At 44.5% G+C, this 19961-nt stretch overlaps 1 protein-coding gene across 1 annotated transcript in view; it reads left to right on the forward strand.

Moving 5' to 3' along the window:
- Positions 1-5791: 5791 nt before the first annotated feature.
- ULK2 (unc-51 like autophagy activating kinase 2) overlaps positions 5792-19961 on the forward strand; it is a 38064-nt gene continuing 23894 nt past the window's right edge. The window contains exons 1-6 of the mRNA XM_064729603.1: positions 5792-6482; positions 7630-7722; positions 8974-9015; positions 17205-17237; positions 17607-17643; positions 19051-19224. Of these exons, the coding sequence (XP_064585673.1) occupies positions 6390-6482; positions 7630-7722; positions 8974-9015; positions 17205-17237; positions 17607-17643; positions 19051-19224 (472 nt within the window). The 5' untranslated portion in view covers positions 5792-6389. The remainder of the gene's footprint in view (positions 6483-7629; positions 7723-8973; positions 9016-17204; positions 17238-17606; positions 17644-19050; positions 19225-19961) is intronic.

A 19961-nucleotide genomic window follows, 5' to 3' on the forward strand; every position in this document is an offset into this window, starting at 1 on the left:
GGACTTCAAATTATTGCTGGAGCTGTGCTTAGTTTTCAGATTTCAGGAGCTCTTGGGAATGGGAAAATGAGACTCTGAACAGGGGAGAGAGTGTCCATTTCCCATCCACCACTGGCTCAGGGGGAGGAAGGATAGGGGGGGAAGAATGGAGCAGGAATTCTGTGTGCCACTTGTCCCTTGCCCTGGATACGTGCTGACAGCAAGGCTGGGACAGACACAGAAAATAGCAATGCTTCCATTGCACAGGGCTGGCTCCTTCTGGAATTTCTCAAATGCATTTTCTTGCCCAGTGGGTGAGAGGGATTCACACTGTCAGCTGGGTATTTGTAAGTTTGCTTATGAGCCCTTTTATCAGTCAGTTCAGGCTTCCAGCCACCATGAGGTGAATAGACCTGGACGAAGTGTTTATTTCCAGGATGCTTACGAAACAGAGAAAATCAAGATGTGATTAATAAGGAGCAGAAGTGATACTGTCAGATTTAGTTGCACTGGGTTAGCATGAAGATCAAAACATTCTCCATAGCCCTCATATGCAGTGATTACTACAACTCAGAACAGGAGTTTGGGTCTCAGATGCTTCCCAGCTGCAGAAGATGCATTTTAGGACTTTATCTCTGCTTTGGAGGATTAAGATGGTGCAGTAATGGCCTTTTGTTTGTCTGCAAGTGTTCAGGTGAGCCACAGACCAGAACTAAGGGTTAAATGTTTAATATGATTGAGAAGGCAATTTGTAGTTCCTGTGAGTGTCTCCTCCTGCCAGCCAAGCCAGCAGGGATCTATCTCTATGGGATCTTTTGGGAAGAGCTCAGTATCCCATAGCTGCTCTTTCATTAGGTGCTTCCTCCAGCTGGTTCCTCCTGACAGTGAAGGCCAGGTTGCATCCATCTGCATAAACAAAACCTTTTGTAATTCCCTGAGGTAAATGTGGGATAGGGTGGTTTAAAACCAGCTGATCAGTCTGCCCCTGGGGAGAAGAGGAGCAGGTCACTACTAACAGCCAAGAAGCCTGCCTGGTTTCCAAGCCTTTTGGCGTGCTTGTGCTAAAGGAAATGACCCACCCTTGGAAGCTCAGCTCTGTCCCCAAGTCTGACTTGCTGCAAGCAGCTGCTCCTGGTTGCAAGTGGCTCTTCCTGAGTGAAGAATCATTCTCTGCTCCTCCCCTGGAGTTCTGCTCAGGGTCACTGTGCCCTGTCAATCCATGGTGTGTGTTGTGTTGGAGGCAGGGATGTATCAGAGCTCAGGGACACGATCCTGCCTGTGGGAACTAGGCCTGGCTGTGCATGTGTAGGTGTACCTAAAATATCAGTGTACCTTGCCCACTGATTTCCAAACCAAAGCAATCACTGTGCCCTTTGACCATGCTCTTGTCATCCCTCCACACTCTGCTTCTGTGACATAAGGCCTGATTGGAACTCACCTTTCTAATGCTGAGCAGAAAGGTTTTCCAAGGGGAAGTGAGACCTCCTGAAGAAAGAGAGGGCCTTGCAACAAAGTTCACACCAAAATAAGCTCTCAGGTTTAATCTTCCTGTGATCTGATAGCAGGTAGATTTTTGAGCCATGCTCTGTGATGGCTTTGCATGTAAACCAAATTGTATTTTCTTATCTAAGCATCTATCTGCTGCTATTTTTACCATTCATGCAGCAGCAGGCTCCATGCATACTAAGAGCTGGCCCTGCTCCAGCTGGATTCCTTAGCAATTCCTGCCACTCCTCCTCCCAGTTTGATTTGAATGCAGCATTTCCCGGGCCTGGCTGCAGTCAGAGCCTGCTCAGGCTCTGGGGAAGGAAGGAAGGAAGGAAGAGCTGCTGCCCTTCCCTCCCGAGCTGCCTCTGCCTGGCAGGAGCTGCAGGAGCTCGTGACCTCCCTGCTCCACCACACTGGGGATGGGAGCTTTAATGAGCTAATTTGGGCAATTGCAGATGCAAATTTGGGTTGATGGTGTTATTAATGGGGGAGATGTTACTTTGTGTTAAAGGACAAAGCTAGGAGGCAGGCTGGAGCTTTGTGATTGCATTTCTGGGATCAGCAGCCCCAACCTTACTGAAAAGCCTGAGCTTTCCCAGTGCTGTTTGATTGGAATCCTGGGATCTGCTTCCACGTTTCAGTCCTGAGTTACTCATTAAGCATCCCACACAGGTTTTCCTACCACAAGGGTGTTATTTTTCACTGGTAAAACAAGAATCATTTTAAGCATAGCCAGAAACTGTCCTGCAGAGCCCTCTGACACTTTCTCCTTTAAAAGCCCAGCTGATGCCACCATTAATTTTGTTACAAATCCCAATGGTGATAAGGACTGGGAAGTGTGCCAGTCCTCTGAGGAAGGGTTACCTGTCTAATGAAATGCTGAGTATGATGGAGGGAGGGAAGGAAGGATATGGTAAGAACACCTGGAATGCAGTAGATCGCTCTGAGGTGAGCAGGATGCTGTCAGACTCCTACCTTTGGGAGCTGATTTAGATAAGGGAGGCCTTAAAATCCATGTGAAAACTCTTACTTGGGGCTGTGTCCTGCTTATCCATGCAAGTGGAGTGTGTGTTGTGTTCCCTGGGTCCTTGGAGCCACATGTTCCTGTCCTGTTCAACTCAGATGATCTCTTGAATATTTTCCCAGATCTGTAATTTAATTTCCATGTGCAAGTTTATAGCCTGGGGAGAGAGAGAGAGAGAGAGACAAGAAAAATCTTTCAATGAATAGGAAGAAAATGAACTTCATTCATTGTTCTGCATGAAAAGTAGGAAAAGCAGCCTTGTTCTGTTTTTTTTTTTGGGTCAGCCCAAGCATTATTCAGGTGATGTTTCTACCTCAGGGCTGCATTTTGGTGGTGTGGTATGGCAGAAAACAGCTTGCTGTAAGTCCATTAGTAGTTTTGAGGATGAAAGGTGTTAAAAAAAAACTCAGGGCCGTGATGTCTGTGTTCTGTGGAGCTGCTACCAGATGAAAGCATCCTTCTCTGCACTCAGACAAGCAACCTGGAATTTGCTAATTCCTTCCTTGATGTGTTGCCCTTGTGATCAGAAATGCTGGCTCACAACTGAGGGACTAATTTGAATCAGGGTGGTGCAGCTGGGAAGGAGCCCCAGAGCCATCTCCAGCACTGCTGTCCTGTTTCCTTCCCTCTCTGAATTCTGTGAATTGCACACCTGTGGGTTGGGGGTGGTCTCTCAGTGGGCTGCAGCTCCTGCAGAGTGGGATGCTAAAAATGAACCAACCCAGGACAGAGTGCTCTGTGGTTTTGAAGGATCCCTGGGGTGGATCAGGAAGGGGCACTGGGTGTTTTGGTGCATGGTTGGAGCAGAGCAGCCCCGGGTGCTGCAGGATACAGGTAAATGCTGGATTTAAGGTGGTTTTGAAGGATCACTGGGGTGGATCAGGCAGTTGCATTGGGTGTTTTGGTGCATGGATAGGGCAGAGCAGCCCCGGGTGCTGCAGGATACAGGTAAATGCTGGATATAGGTGGTTTGAAGATCACTGGTGGATCAGAAGGGCACTGGTGTTTGGGCTTGGATAGGGCAGAGCAGCCCCGGGTGCTGCAGGATACAGGTAAATGCTGGATATCCGTGTGTGGGAGCAGCAGGAGCCCCATGGGGTTATCCTGCACCCTCTCCCAGCATCTCCAGCACCGAGGCTCCCTTGGGAAAGGTGAATCCAGCCCGTTCTGCCTCTGAACTCCTCCAGCACCCAAAGCCAGTGACGGTGCTGTCTGTAGGTTCTTTGTGGTGTGGATGCCGGAGTTACCGACTCGCAGCCACTCACGGCCCCAGCTGGGAGGAGTGACCCGCATGCAAATCCCGCAGCCTGCAGCCCTCGGGTGCCGCTCGCCGCGATCCCAGCGCGGGGTGTTTTGTTATTCCGGTCAAACCTCGCTGCCGCTCCTGCCTGCTTGTCCTTGCTGTGCCCAAACAAACCTGCTCCAGGGCTCCAGCCCCATTAGGAGGACAAAAAGGACGTGAGGCAGCGCTGCTGCCCAAGGGAAATGTGTCGGGAAATGTGTCTCGGTTCGCAAGTGTGATGCAGATTGGGTGGCTTAGTCATGGCTGTGGTGACTTTTACCTGCTCAAAAGGCATCTTCTGAATGAATTTGTTTTTCAGCTTCCCTAGAATGTGGCTTGTGACATTGATTTTGGGGTGAGGATACACGCTGACGCTGAGAGGATTAATACTGAAGTGAGAATTGGTGGATGGCAATAAACAACCGGTTCTGAGGGAAATTATTTTTATGAATCAGAATATTTAACACATGGAGGCTTGTGGGCTTTTTCCTGGTTTAAAGGGACACTGTGAAGCATATCACAAAGTGTCTGTTACTACCAACACTTCAATTTATGATTAACTTGGAATATTTTTACATCTCATTTATTCTTTCCAGAGGGGTGTTCTGAGCTGTTGAAATTATTGTCAACGCCACTTTCTTGGTGCTGTTTGTTAGGGTAGTGCCATGGGTGGGTGGATTTTAGATGGGAGCTCAAAACTTCACCAGATAAAGGGGGGGGATTCAGTTTTGAGGGGTTTTAAAGCCCTCACAAAAGAAATTTCTTAGGATTCCTCTGATAGCTTAAAATGCCCTTCATAAAACTGTCAATCCTTAAGAATCTCTTGCTGGATATTTTTTACATCTAAGTTCATTGTCTGTGGAGAAGTCTTTAGCTGAGGAGGTCCTGACATGGTGCACAGCTCCTGGTTTGGAGTGTTGGAAAGCCAAGGGAGATAAGTGAGGAATGGGGAGAGGCCCAGCTGCAGAGCTATTCGCTCAGTCTCTATTTTGATCTGGTGACACTGAAAGCAGAGCCTGGGTCACGCCAGGGAAGGGACAGCACAGCTGTGTGGGGTCACACCCTGCATCCACTGGGGATATTGGGGAAGCCTGAAAGGGTCTGGGACTGGGATGTGGAGGTGGTGTGATGGAGAACATGGGAAGAGAGCAGTGAGGAATGAACACAGAGGAAAGGAGCATAATTATGTGGACCTGGAGGTGAAGGTCAAAGGCTTCATGTGACTGTTGTTCGGTGGCTGGTTGGGTTTTTTTAAATGTTTGTACGTGCTGTAAACAGCTCCAGGCTGATCTAAAAGTGCTGGGAGGCAGGGGCTGTAAATTACAGGCGTTGTTCTCCTTATAAAGGGAGCAAACAACTCTTAAGTGTTTTGGCTCACAGCACTTTGCATGCCTGTTCCTCCATTGCTTCTCCATCCATTGAAACTCCTTGTTTCAGGTTTGAGGGAGAGTCTTGTTCACTACTGGAGCAGGGACAGGACCGAGGGTGTGTGACCTGGAGCAGGGACAGGGCTGACAGTGTCTGACCTGGAGGTGCTATGCAAGCAGTGCCACTGCCTTGGAAACCTGGGATGATCCCATACCTGACTGTCCCAGCTCTTGTCCTGTGCAATTCCGGTCCTCGCTCTTCCCCTGGTGGCCCCTCAGCGTTGTCCTCACCGCCGGGGGCGCCTGAGGCGGCCGAGGGAAGGGCTGAGGTGATGGCCGGGCGTGAGGGCTGAGTTTGGCCTCTCTGCCCCGGCGTGAGGGCAAGGGTGGGCCCAGGGGCTTGGATCACCGTCCTCACTGAGAAAACGACCACACCGACCCCCGGAGCCCTGACGGGACGGGTGCGGGGAGGGCTCAACGGGGTCCCTGGAGAGCTGAGGGCAACGGCCCCGCTCTGAGGCGCTGGCGGCGGAGGGACCGCCAGGTTACCCGGGGTGAGGCACTCTTTGGCCGCCGGCGGAAGCACCCGAGCGCCCGGGCCTGCGCACTGCGGCCTATAAGAGCCGCGGGGCGGTGCAGAGGGCCGGGCACTCGCAGCCGGGGCTGGCCGAGTGCGGGTCTCTGTGGAGGAAGTGGTGGAACGGCAGGAGCCCCGGGAGGCGCTGGCGGCCTGAGAGACCCCCGTCCGCACCCTCATTGCTTCCTCCTCTCTCGCGAGGGCTGCGGCGGCGACAGCGACAGCCATCCCCGGAGCCGTGGGCCGCGCCTCTCCCCGCTTCGCTGGATGCTCTGGGGTTCGGTCCCTGAGCGGGGCCGCGGCGCTGGCAGCCCCCGCTGTGGCGGGGCCATGGGGCCGGGCAGCGGCAGGGCACGGAGCCCCCTTCCCCACTGAGAAGGCCCCTCGTCCCGGCGCCGATGCCGCGCTATCCCCTCACAACCGACCCTTGAGATTCCCCTCTTTCCCCTCCCCATGCCCGACGGAGCCCCTCGCCTCGGTGACGCCCTGCAGCAGCCCCGCCGGCCCGGGGGTCTGCGGCGCTATGAGAGGAGCTGCCCCCGCCGCCGGGGGCAGCCAGGACCGGGGCAGGCTCCCACCCCGCCGCCGGTTGCCGTGAGGCGGCTGTAGCTGCAGGAAGAGCCCCTTTGTTTTCCCTCCGTCCTTCCCGGGGGCTTCATGCCCCGCTGAGGGATGATGGAGGTGGTGGGGGACTTTGAGTACAGCAAGAAGGACCTGATAGGACACGGAGCCTTTGCTGTGGTCTTCAAAGGTCGCCACCGCAAGGTAAACAGCGACGGAGCGGGGCTGGTTACACAACCTGGGGCCCACAGGAGCCCCTCGGGTGGGTGACAGCTGCGGTGGTGGTGGGAGGGTTGTGTCCTCTGCGGAGTTTTGACGTGGTTTGGGAGAAAAAAGAGCCGAAGGGAGATGCGGGCTGGGCTGCGGCCCGCGGCTGCCCCGCGGCCCTGAGCCGGTATCCGGCCCCGGCACCCATAAAATCTTTATTTTTTCCTTTCCCTCAGCCCCACCGGCCTGTCCGCGCTCCCACCGCTCCTCCCCTGTCCCTGCCATAGCGGCGAGGGGAGAGTTGCAGCTGTAGGGGAGGCTGAGCCCTTTGTTTGTCGGGAGGGTCATGTTTATCTCGCTGGATAACGAGGGATCTAATGGAAAATTGTCTCCTTTGGGATTGGCTGAAGATTTCTTAAATTCAGAGGTGTCTGGTTTCCTGGCGTGACTTGCTCATCGCCCCGGATATTCATAGTTACGTTATGGTTTCTTGATGCTGGGAGTTTATTCTGGTGCCTAAAGAGCTTTGCTTTCCAGAAAACAGCCCTTGAGATTTAGCATTTTGGAGGATTAACAGTGCTCGGGGCTTGGAGAGGCACAGTGCAGTGATTTTGGGGTTAAAAAAAAAAGAGAAATGGAGACAGAAACTTTAAAGGCCAATGGAGGTGCTCCCACCTCAGAAATAAATAATATAATATATATTATAGGATAATATATAAATAGACAATATATAAACTTGCTTAAAACAGAGGGGGTTCTGTGCAGTTTTCATCTGCAGAGTATAGAAAAGCTGAAAATGAGAAGTCCTTAAAAAGGACAGTGAAAGTAACTTCATCATTGTGAGAAGTCTAAAAAAGCAGATACATAGCACTGCTACCAAAAAATAAATGGAATATGATTACTTAGGTTTTACTTTGTTTTGTTTTTAATGCATTGGAATCCATTAAAATGCAGTGTAGCCAAAGCTGGATTTTAATAGCTGTGGAATTAAATACTTCTTGATGGTGTCATGTGATGTAGTAATAACTGGTGGGTAGAAGGGGTGATCTTGCAACTTTTTTCTCTGTGTTTTCCTAGATAGTTGTTAGAGAATAAAGTTTAAAAAAAAAAGTAAACTAACAGTACTTTTTTTGTTCACTTCCAGAAAACTGATTGGGAAGTAGCCATAAAGAGTATTAACAAAAAGAACTTGTCAAAGTCACAAATCCTACTTGGAAAAGAAATAAAAATCTTAAAGGTATGTTAATTTGCAGTGATTTTTAAAGCTGCTTTGCTTGAAAAGGAAAAGAGACTTCTGACCTAGTTCATTCCAGGTCATGGGTGGTGTCACAGTAATTGCTGCTGTGATGTTTCTTTGTTAGGGATCCAGAAATAAAAATACTAAGAAAAACAGAAAACAAATTCAATCTTTAGTTCTGGAAATGTCTCAGAGCAGGTGGTGAACATGATTTTGCAGTTAAAAGTAGCAAATTGTTGTGGAAGCAGTGTCTGGGCTCTGCTTATTGCACACGTGGAAGAGTTTGTCCTTCAGGATGGCCAATGGGGCTCCTTTTCCCGGCAGATCACAGCTGAGTGAAGCATCACTCTTTGATCTTTCTTCATCTTTTTTGCTCAAAGCTGCCTTGAAAGCTGTAACCGGTGAGCTGACTTTAATTCCTGAAGCAGCTGCCCACTTCTGACTTGTGATAATTACCTTAAATGTGCAGTGTGGCTCTAGCAGAGGAAATGCAATGGAGCATCTTTCAGCTTTTCAGTGTTATTTTATGGAAACTTCTCCTTGGGTGGTCATTTAGCATTCCCTGCTCTCTGGATTTCACATCTCATTTCACACAGCTTTGCAGTAATACTGAGTGCTGCTTTCTTCCCATGTTTCTGAGCTTCTTGAGATACATCACTGCTTTATATACTATTATATTATATTATACATCACTACTTTATATTCTATTATATACATATTCTCATTTATTTATTATATACCAGAATTAGTGTTGGGTGTATTAGTGTGCTGCAAGTACTTAACAAACAAAAGTTTTTTGAGCAACTACAAATAATTCATGAGGTGTCCTGTGAGTTTTATTTAATGTTATTTGGTTTGATTTTCTTTGTATTAGAAAAGTAAGGTTGATTTGAACATGGTTGAGTTGGTTACTTCACTAAGCAAGGAATTATGTAAGAGTAGGAAATTAAATCTTGTCAGTTTTCAGTGCTCATTAGAGGATCTTGTGCTCTGGTACTTTCTGTAACAAGTCATTGACATAAAGTTCTGGAACCAAATGTTTTTATGACCTCTCAAGATATTGCCTAACTTCCTTATCCTTTAAAAATTGTCTAAACAACTGGGATTTCCTCTAAATTCCATCTGATCATCTTAAACAGATTCTCTTTGATTATCACCAAATCAGTATTATCAGCAAATTTAATTGATAATAATAGTAGTAATAGTAATGCTAGTAACTTTTTTCCATAATACAAATATTTTGTTTTACAGGAACTTCAGCACGAGAACATTGTAGCTCTTTATGATGTCCAGGTAAAATAAATTTTGATGCCTTTTTAAAATGTAATTTATGAAAATATAATGGATATATTTCATGTATGCCAAGTGGAAGATTTTGAATGGATTTATTTTGAATGGATCTGTTTTGTTGCTGTCATCAGTTTGCAATTCAGCAGAAACAAGCAAGAGCAGCATCTTGGGGATCTGTGTGACCGAAATGTGGTGTTCAGCCCTGTGTCAGTGAGGAGGAACTGAAGAAAGCAGAAAACCACAGTCACATGTATCTGTTGTCTGTGTGTCCAGAAGGGCAGGATACAGAGAAAAAAGCCAAGCAGACACTTGGATCTTTTCAATTAAATTCCTTCAGGTTGTTTTCCTGCCTTTATTGCCTGGTGAGGTGGAGGAGTTGCTCTGCAGCCTGGTTAGGGGAGTGTGCTCTGCTTAGGAAGGGAATTTTTGTATCCTAAGGCCTGGCAGAGTGGAGCAAAGCTAAATAAGACATGAGGCAGCTTGTGCAGCCATTTGTTCTGCTGGAATAAGATCTATACATTTATCTCCTGGGCTCAGGCCTGATTTTAAATACAGAGTTACACTGTTAAAAAAAATAAATTATTGAGAAGCACCTTTGGGGCATTGCATAGTCAAAGCAGCACAAAATAGAGATTGTGACATTCAGTCCTTCCTGTCTTTACACATTCACATGCTAAAAGCTTTCAGTTTGTGTGGATTTGTATCTTTTGCTGTAGAAATCTGTGTTCATGTGACATAAATTAGGTGAGCTCAGGATTTCTAGGGCTGTAGTACTCAAGTCCTATTCACTTTTGAGTCCTACTTACTCAAAAGTAATTTTCAATTACTTTTGGTACCAAGCTGAGGTGTTCATGTAGCAACTGAGTGTGCATCAAAACTTCTAGGTTCAATCTAGAGACTGTTTGTTTGTTTTTCCTAGATCTTGACTTCAAAATTCTTAATTTTGAGTGATGTTGTCTGCTCTGAGAGGGAAAGTATTGTCTGCTGTGCTTCTTGATGAGACCAGGCTTTCCTGAGCATTGCTAAGTGGAAATCATCTCTCAGCTCCTAAATTTAGTATGTCCAGACATCTCAAAAGCAACTGGAATTGTTGACTGAGGGTGTTGGTGTGTGAGTAAGCAGCTGAATTTCAGATTTATCATTTACAGTTGTTTGTACATGGAGGTTCCTTAGTCAGCTCTGCAGCTCAGTGTGGGGGTAGTGGAATAGTTGGGTGTTCTGATGGTTTAACATCTGAGCTTTGGAGAAACTTTGTTTTTTTGATTTATGCACAAGGAAAGAGACTCCAGAATCCTACAGTTGTCTATGGTTTCTTTAATAACTTTTTGACTTTTTTGTTCTGCCCCAGGAAGGGGTGACAGAATTTCTTGTATGATCAGTGCTGCTCCATTTGAGAGGGAGATGTTGCTGCTTGTCACCAATTATTGTGTTTAAATAAAGTGAGCAGTTAAAGCAAAGAGAAAGGCAAACCTGTGTCCTGTACTCTGATATTTCAAATACATTCATGGCAAACACAAAGCTTGGCAGCAGGAATTGCTTTGCAAAATAAAATATAAAGAGTGTGCCACTTGCACAAATGAGCTTTTCCCTTTCTGCTCTTTGTGAAGTGGCAGACATCATTAACTTCTGTGATTACATTTAATTTATAACCCAGCAAGAATGAACACTATGCAAGGCATTCACATGTCTAGTAGGCTGTTCCACCTACTAATTTTGTGTAGCATTTCATGTTCTAGCATGTGTGCCCTTTTTGTTTGCCAGGCTGTTGTGAACATGCTGATATAGTCCAGCAGATAAGACTTTAGGATTTCAAGCTATTTCTAAGTTTACAAAAGATTTTTTTTTCCCTCAGTGCTGGAGCCAGTGGAGTCTGTGTCACAGTAGGAAGTTCTCAGTGTGAATGGGAGTCTGTTTTATTTTTGCAGTTCTGTTGGGCTGAAGCTTTTCTTAACCTTAGACAGTTTGAAATAAGAAAATGCTCCTGTTTCAGTTGCAGTTTGACAGATCGTGTAACTGAATATGCCAAGAGCTGATTGTTGCTTTGAGTTTTCAGATAGAAAAGATGGAAGTGGCAAAACTAAGTGAAAAAAGTGTAAATTGATTGTGATCAAGGATGAATACTTTCACTCTCATAATAATAAATTAATGGCAGTACTTTAGATGAAAGCATAGCAATTTGGAATGCATCTTTTGAGAATAAATGTACAATTATTATTTTATATATTGCAAAAAGCTTCATTTGGATTGATTCTCAGGAAGTTGTCAGATTCCCTCTCCTCCATGTCTCTTCATTTCTGGTTGTGTTTTTGTTGCATGACCACTCACACCAGTCAGCATAATAGAGACAGATACACCATGGAGGTTTTAATGAAATCCAAGCAGAACTCATGGGCCATTCTGCTGATTGTGCATGAACATTTTCAGCCCTTGTCCAGTGCTCATCCTGCATCTCCTGGGAGCACCATTGGATGTGTTGTCAGTGTGTCTGCACTTCAATTACTAGAAGTGCCCGTTTGTCTGGGGCCACACCCCGGTGAACTGCTGTGTGTTAATGGTGGTTAAAAATGTTTTGTTCTGCAGGCAGCAGGATAATTGCCCTTGATTTCCATGAGGTGGACGTGCAGCTCTGGCAGGTTTGAGCTGCAGATAAGCATTTTATGTAAGCAGGGCACTGCACTGCTCTTGGTGCCACCTCCCAGGGCTGGCAGCTGCACACACCAGGGTGTGGAGGCCTTGGTGCTGAGGCTGAGGAAACTTGTACAGATATTTCAATAAAAACCCTCCATCTGGGAGAGACAAATGTTTTTCAGCAGTAGGGCTCTGGAAAATAGCTCATCCCTACAAGTGAAATGATTTTTTTTTTAAAAATCCTTAAAGAAACTCAGATATGATAGATGGATAGCAAGAGACACTTCTCACTTATCTTCTTGGGCAAGTGTTTGATTGTCTGTCATTCAAGAATAATCTCCCAAATCTCTAAAATGGTTTAAGGATGCAACTGTTTTCCCATGGTGGTGCTGTGGGATGTCATTCATCCTGCAAAAGAAAATCAGTCTTGGATCCTGTTAATTGGAGCAGTGGAGCCACTGTTTCTCAAAAGTAAAAGGAGTCTAAAATAGCTTCTAATTTACCAGTGTGAAATACACTGAGATGCTTGGATAAAGTATTCCACTGAAGTGGAATGAAGGTATCAGTGAGTTATTTGGAATGTTCTATATTTAGGACATGAGTTTACAGTTTTGTGCAGTTCATGATCCCAAGTGTGTGCTGAGTAGAACTAAACTCTTCCACAGTGCCAGACAGTGCCTGTTTTAGCAAATAATTTAATTCAAAACCTCTCTAGAATGTCAGCTCTCAGAGTGAAAGCCTGTAATGTATCTTGGAGATAGCATTTTAGGAGAGTGAATTAATGTCCTCACTGTATGGAGTCTGAAGTTTGCTATTTGAACAGTAGTTTAGGGAGAACTAATTTCCAGAGTGTTATTGGAGAAACAGTATCTGGATAAAAATGGTTTCTTGTCTTAGCTTGTTGCTGCAGAGCAGACAAAAAACCTGCAGCTGCTTCTGCTGTGCTTGGAAGCAGAGAAAGCCAGAGGGAATGGAGCCAGAAATCCTTGTGGGACCTTCAGCTCAGCTTTGTTGTACACACAGAGCCCAGGAGTTCTTAGCAGGGGTGCTGAGGGGAGGAACCGTTGTTTTAGCAGCAGGAATTAAATACTTCTGGTTCACCCAAGGCCTCCAGTTGGTCTGGTGCTGTTGCATGTGTTTCTTGAGATATTTGCTGCAGGCATCCTGTGTGTGCTCCTGATCTCAGTGTCTCACAGCTTTCATTGCCTGCACACTCCCAGCAGAACAGAGAGTGTCTCAATATCTTTATTTTTGTTCCCTCAGCTCCTTGCTTAAGGCCTTTGTGTTTGTCAATATCCATCCCCTGTGTCTGTGTGGAAATAATCATAGGAGAACATGCTGTTCAGATAAAAGAAAAATCCTGCCCTGTAGCAAGTGTAAAGGTTTTGAAATGTTACCTGGCAGCTGATGCCAGCTCAAGGTTGGTTATGACAGTGCAGGAATGATGCCAGAGTAAATGCTGGAGACAACCAGGATTAGAATTTGTTGTGACCCACAGAACCAGAGCTGGAGTTACTCCACAGGCCTTGCTTACCTGCTGTGCCTAAATCCTGTAATTTGAATTTCAGAACTGTTTCAGAAGAGTTTCTACACAGTCTTTTGCTTACCTGCTGTGCCTGGATGCTGTAATTTGAATTTCAGAACTGTTTCACATGATTTTTTTAGTACAAAACTGTGCTGAACCTTGGTGCTGGGAGCAGAGCAGCCTCTTTCCCCACCTCCCATACATTGGTTAAATCCAGCACTTCACTAACAGCAAATGGATGATCCAGTTCTTGTGCATTTCTCCATGGCTGATTGCTCTTTTTTATGTGAATAATTGGCAGCATGCACCCTGTTTGAATCCTACAGGCACATGTCAAGTGACATTTAGTCTGAGATTTAATATTTTGTCAGAATTAACAAAATGTTCAGTCCTTGGGGTGATAGGAGCTGAACACAGAAGTTGCTGCTGTGTTGCACTCCCAAAGTAAACCAAGAATGTCCAATACAGAGAGAAACAGCCTTTAAAAGATCTGGACCTGTCCTTTTCCACTCTATCATTAGAATTTTTGCCAAATGTATTTAAAGCCAAAAAAAGTGTGTTCCTGGCCAAAAAATGATATCCAATCTAGCACAAATAAACACAGCAGAAAATGAATCAGCTAACAGCAGTGCACAAGCTGTCAGGTTAACTCTCCTGCTTTGGGGACTCCCATCATCAACTGCAATGAAAGAAAATCTGCAGACCTGAAGTGAAAAGAGAGGAACTGTTTGTCACAGCTGCTGCTTTGGGAGCTCACTCAGCTCCTTGCAGACCTTCAGCTTGTTCTGAAGGAGGATTTGTGAACCAGAATGAAATCCAGGGAGTGTTTCTGCCAGTACCCCAGGGATCTAGCAACAGCTCTGGGAAGTAACCATGGATGTTTTGACTTCTTTTTCAATTAATGTTTTTTTAAATGGAACTACTTTGCTGAGACTGTGATTCAAGTTGGATTTTGCATCCCCCAAGACAACTGGTAGAAGCCTTGGATTAAAACACAGCAAGTTTTGGCAAATATGTTACCTCTTAACCTCTTTCCCTTAGGTTTATCTGTTTACCTTTCAGAATTGTTAATTGGTTTCCAATTTGCCTTTGCTTGCAAGTGAAACTTAGATTCAGAATAAAAAGGAGCAAAAGTAGGTTTTTATCAAGAAAACTTTCAGTGTGTTGCTGGGCAGAACTGCTAATTGTTGCAACACCAGCAGATGTTTGTTGTACTTATTTATCTAGGTAGAGGTGTAGGTCAGAACAACTCCAGCTGCACTAATTTTGTGATCTGTACATCAATACAAATTGCTGAAAGCTTTGTTATCTGTTTCAAGAGGCAGTTTAGAATAACTTGCTAGGTCAGCTTTATTCCTGAATGTTAGATGTGAAACATGCTGCTTTTCTAATCTTTCCTTTTTGAGCACTTTGCTCTGCAGAGCCAGTCAACAGAAATCACCAGTCTGGGGAATGCTGATAGGGAGAGCTTTGTTGTTCAGCAAAATCATTTAGAAGGGCAAAATATATCTCCAGAACTGTCTTGTCTGCTCTGAATTATTCCCCAAATGGAGATCACATTCCCAGTCAGGCTGGCCAAGAACTGGAAGGCAAAATTTGAGCAGATCTGAAGGGTTGAACAAGTTCAGCTGTTTTGAAGTAAAGCTTGTGTTGGTGGGATATTGAAAAGTGTTTGTGAGTTCAACTTGGGACAAGTTGTGGTTGGGGAGGTTGGTATCAGTTCTGTGCAAGCCATTACTTCCTCACTATGAGCTGGAGAGGACTTTTGAGTCTGGGAAAATGTCTTTGTGAAATCTCTAATCTGCTCTGCTGATTCATTAAAAAAGGATTTTCTAAGCTACATTAAGGAATCATGCTCTACTTCTTACTGGGACTTTACTTGGTGACTTGATTTGTTATTTTTCATCAAGAACATAATTTTTTAAAAAGGAGTGATTCTCTTTGAGGGCAATCCAGTATGATCTGCAGCAATTACCTTCCAAACAGGTGAAGGCTGGTACAACAGGGCAAATCATCAGCTCAGTGTTTCTGAAGAGAGCAGTTCATTGAGAGGACTTTGTTTCCAAGGGAATCCAGCACACACATCCTCTCAGTTCTGTGATGAATAAATGTAATAAATGTCAGTCATGAGCTGAGCATTACCTGCTGCCCTGAGCTGCTGCTTTGTGCACTGGAGGCTCTGACACTGTGGAACATCTTTGTGATTCCTGGCATTGCAAAGCTGGGCTGGAAATCCAGGAGCTGAGCTGCTTTCTTGTCACTGGAGAATGGAGTTCCTTTAGCTGGGTTCTTCTGCTCCACATCACAGCTATCCTTTAAGTGAAGTGATCCTCACTTGGCAGAATTTTCAATTTGATAAATTGGGATCTCAGATTCCTAAAAGACAGCTTCTGTCTTGGAAGGTGTTGTTGCAAAGGAACAATGAAGAAAGGAACAATTATATATTTCCAGTAATTTGCAAAGCAAGTAATTACTAATGGGTTTTTTTTTTGCTTTGCTGTATGCACTGAGGTTTTGAGGTGTTTGTAGGAATGTAAATTATGGTTCATGTTGGCCACAGCTATTGCAGAAGCATTGAACAATTGAGGCTTCCTGAAATGTGATCTGCTGCTGCTTTAATATTCTATATTGCTTGGAGTTTGCCTGCCATTCCCAACAGATTTGACTCATATTCCTAGAAACTTGCTTTCTTCGAAGCTAATTTCCAAATGTAAACAAATCTGCAAAATGTACTTGATGTTTTGGGCTGGAAAGAACCTCAGATGCATTTCTGTAACACAGACATGAGTGACTAAATTCTTCCCAAAAGTGAAGCAGGCTAATACAGCCTTGAATTAACCTCAAACCATCCAGTTCATCTTGAACTGTAATTATTTCTGTTATTTGGAGTTGCCTGGGTGTCGGTGTCTGTGATGGGCTGTGTTTAGGGGTCATTGGTTTCTCTAGCCCAGGCCTATTTTTGCTTTTATTTCTCTTTTTCAAGCTTTCTAACATAAGTGAGCCCTTGCCAATGGCACCCTGGTGGCAATTCTTGCCAGAGTGGTCAAATGGAGCATCTGCTGAAGTGGCAGTGCAAGCACAGGGGAAGGTGCCTGAGTTCACAGCATTTGTTTTGCTGTGCAATTTTGCTGTCCCTTTTGCCTTCCTGGTGACACTTCAGCAGGATTGAGTCAGACTGTCTGCAGCCCCACTTCCCACTGGGGCCTGTGCCTGCCCTTGTCTGGTGCCATCTCACTTTTTTTCCTTCAACTGCCTTAAAAAACCATATTTTCCCTCAATCTGTCAGCCCTTGTTTAAGTTTATTTTTAAAGGGAAAGGGAGGTAACACACTGTGTAACTAAAAGCATCATCCTGTTTACTGTACACTTCCTTTAGTTTCCTTCCAGTTCTCTTTGTGTTCTTTCCTTTCAATATTAATCAGCTCAGAGAGAGGAAAAAATACTTTTGCTTTATAAAAACTCTCAGAATCTTCAATTTTGTAGGACCAACAGAAGTGTCTCATGCAGGAGACTGTGGAAAACAATGTTGATTATTAGCACAGACAGATCAGGCCTTTCTTCCCTCACACAAAATAAATATTTGGAAACAGGATGAATGTTTTTGTTACAGTCAGCTTTAAGCAGGGATTTATTTTTGTAACTGCATTTGTGAAGGGTGTAGGTAATTTACAGTAGAAGTTGGGCAATCTGCCTTTCAGGAACTTTTCCCCAGTTCCAAGAGAGGGAATTCAGGTTGCAGGGAGGTCATGGGAGGTGAATGCTCTGGAAAATGTGAGGAGGATGGACAGAGCCCTGAGGAGCAGGGCAGGGATTGCTGCTGCCAAGGGAGCACTGCATGGAAGTATTGCCTGCTGGTTTTATGGTTTTGCATATGAAAATATGATTGGAAATGTAAAATATCTCATAGTGGAAAATCTACACTTTTGCTATGCTCTGAATCAGTGACTTTAAGGTGTCTCAGTGATGGGAAAATCCCATGTTGCATTTGGTTAATGCACTTTGTATTCTCACATTCTTAAATCATTTTTCTTCTCTTTTAGGAAATGCCCAATTCTGTCTTTTTGGTCATGGAGGTATGTGTTAACATGTATGTTTCTGGTTGTTTTAAAGACTTCTAGACAAAACTGTTCCTTTGCACAGCTGCAAATAACCATGGCTTGCTAAAACAAACTCTTTTGAAAAGTAAATGATGAATTTCCTATGCCCCATTAAATTTATCAGCACTGTTTGTTTCATAAATTATTCAGTTTCATGTTATACTGTAAGTATTGATAAAGGGTGGAAATCAAATTATTAATTACAAATAATTGACAAAATTTTAAGGCAAACAGCTGAAAGGGATCTAATTTTCATTAACAATTACACAGTAGCAATGATGTAGCAGGTGTTTTAGTGCTTGTATTTTAAATATTTTAAATAAAACCCTTTGTTTTTTTTAACAGTACTGCAATGGTGGGGACTTGGCAGATTACTTACAAGGTAATTGATTCCTGTATTTCCCTATTATTTTGCTTTATGTGTTTATTTTCTGTCTTCCTCACATCCATTGGTGTTTCTGTGGGATTTTTTGGCTTGTGCTTTAAATGTGGGTAAATGAATGTGGTAATTCACAGACAGAAAATGCTTTTTTATTTTTTGCCACAGCTGAATGTTACATTCCCTTATTTGTCAATGAGGGAGAAGCTGTAGTTAACCATCAGCAGCATGCTGAAAAGATGTGTGGGTTTCTATTTCTAAAACTACATTTTGGGGGTTGTTCCCAGTGTTTTGATTCCACCTGTTTTTCTTTTCCAAGATGAGAACTTAAAACCACTGATTTAATTATATAATAATGCTCTGAAAAAGAGGCAGTGCTGGCTTAGGAGAGATTTTCCATGGCTCTGCCCAAAGTGAGGACAGAATTTCTAAATCATGACAAATGGATTCTTATTCCAACCAAAATTTTGAGCAGAGATGTTAATCTTCACATTTTTCATGATGAAAATCTTCTACTTGCCCTTGTATGTCAGCCTGTTGAAGGAATCTTTTTATGCACAGCTATTGTTATGGTAACTGTGTGTATTAAAAGCCTAATTCACTTGCCATTAAAACCTTTGGAAAGACTCAGACAGTGAAATCCAGCTCCTGTGTTCGGTGCTTTTTTTGGGCTGCAGAATGAGGTAATACCTTCAGAAGAGACTTTTGAAAGTACATCTCATTTTTTTTCCTTTCAAAATAAGTTTTGTCATGGATGAAATTTCGGAGCAGAGTGGTTCTCAGCATCTCCATAAAGAACAATGATTTTTGGTTATACTTAATGTGAAGTTCTTTTATTTTCTTGCTTCCTTTGCCTTTTTTATTTCAAAGTTTAGGATTTCAAAGAATTACTGGGTTGGAAGAGACCTTAAAGATCATGGAGTCCAACCCAGCCCCAAGACCTCACCCAAACCCTGGCACCCAGTGCCAGTCCAGGCTTTGTTGAACACACCCAGGGGTGGGGACTCCACACTCCCTGGGCAGAACATTCCAGAACTTTATCACCCTTTCTGTGAAAAACTTTTTCCCAATATCCAACCTAAATTTCCCTTGACACAGCTTGAGACTTAATGAGATTTAATTTGAGATTTAATGGCAATTGAGAAGTTTTATAATTACGATGCTACCGAGTTGAATAAACCACTGGAAAAACAGATTATTTAGAGTTCTGTAGCTGCTGTAAAACTATGGTGATGTCAATATTGTTGAAAATATTTACATTTGTAGAAAAACACAGGAGACTGGATTGTAATTCATGATGATTAGATTATAACTCACTATGTTTGCAGCTGATCACCATGAAGTTGATTGCTTTTAGCTGAAGTTATTGGTATTTATTCTCCCCCCTGCTCCTGTGTGTGTCACTGGCAGCTAAGGGGACTCTGAGTGAGGACACCATCCGGGTGTTCCTGCAGCAGATTGCAGCAGCCATGAGGATCCTGCACAGCAAAGGCATCATCCACAGGGACCTGAAGCCCCAGAACATCCTGCTGTCCTACGCCAGCCGCCGCAAATCCAGCGTCAGCGGCATCCGCATCAAAATAGGTACAGCTCCCTCTGTGCGAGGGAAATCTGCTCTCTGTCCGGTTTTCGGCTGTTTGGATGGCCTGGAAAGGCCCGGGGTGGCCTTGGGGCAGCCGCGTTTCAAAGGAACAGAAGAGGCTTCAGTTCTTTTCTCGGTCTCGGTGTTTATTAATTGTTTATCTAAAAGATTTTCTCTCGGCCTGACAGAGCTCTGCTCAGCAGCCAGCCATGAGCACACTGTGCTGCCCTCCTATCTTTATACCCAAAGTTACGTGTACAATATTTATCATTTTCCCCCAATACCTTTCACCCTTATTGCCCAGTGCACTTTTAGTAATGACCAATCCCAAAGTGCCACCATCACCACAGAAGATGGAGGAAAAAGAAGAAGAAGAAGGGCAGGACACACCCCAATTCCTCCATCTTACTTCTCTAAACCCCCCTGTACAGAAATCCTAAACCCTGTGTTTCACTCTCTAATTAACTAATCCCTTCACCATTCACCCCGGTGAAACCCTCCTGTCCTCATACAGGTGTCGTCTCCTGTGTAGGATCAAAGTCCAGCCACCAGACACTTCTGGAACATTCCAGGACTCCCGAGCCCCCCAAGGGTGCTCTCGGTGACACCTCAGTCCTGAGGTGCTGAGATCCCACAGCACTCCTGGGCTGTTTCCCCCCTCAGAAATGGCTCTCCAGTTCAAGTCCTGCATGTGGAGTGTGTTCAATTGATGCAAATCAGACAGCAAGTCAAGAATGAT

This window comes from Zonotrichia leucophrys, chromosome 19 (assembly GCF_028769735.1).
Source record: "Zonotrichia leucophrys gambelii isolate GWCS_2022_RI chromosome 19, RI_Zleu_2.0, whole genome shotgun sequence".
Taxonomy (NCBI): Eukaryota; Metazoa; Chordata; class Aves; order Passeriformes; family Passerellidae; genus Zonotrichia; species Zonotrichia leucophrys.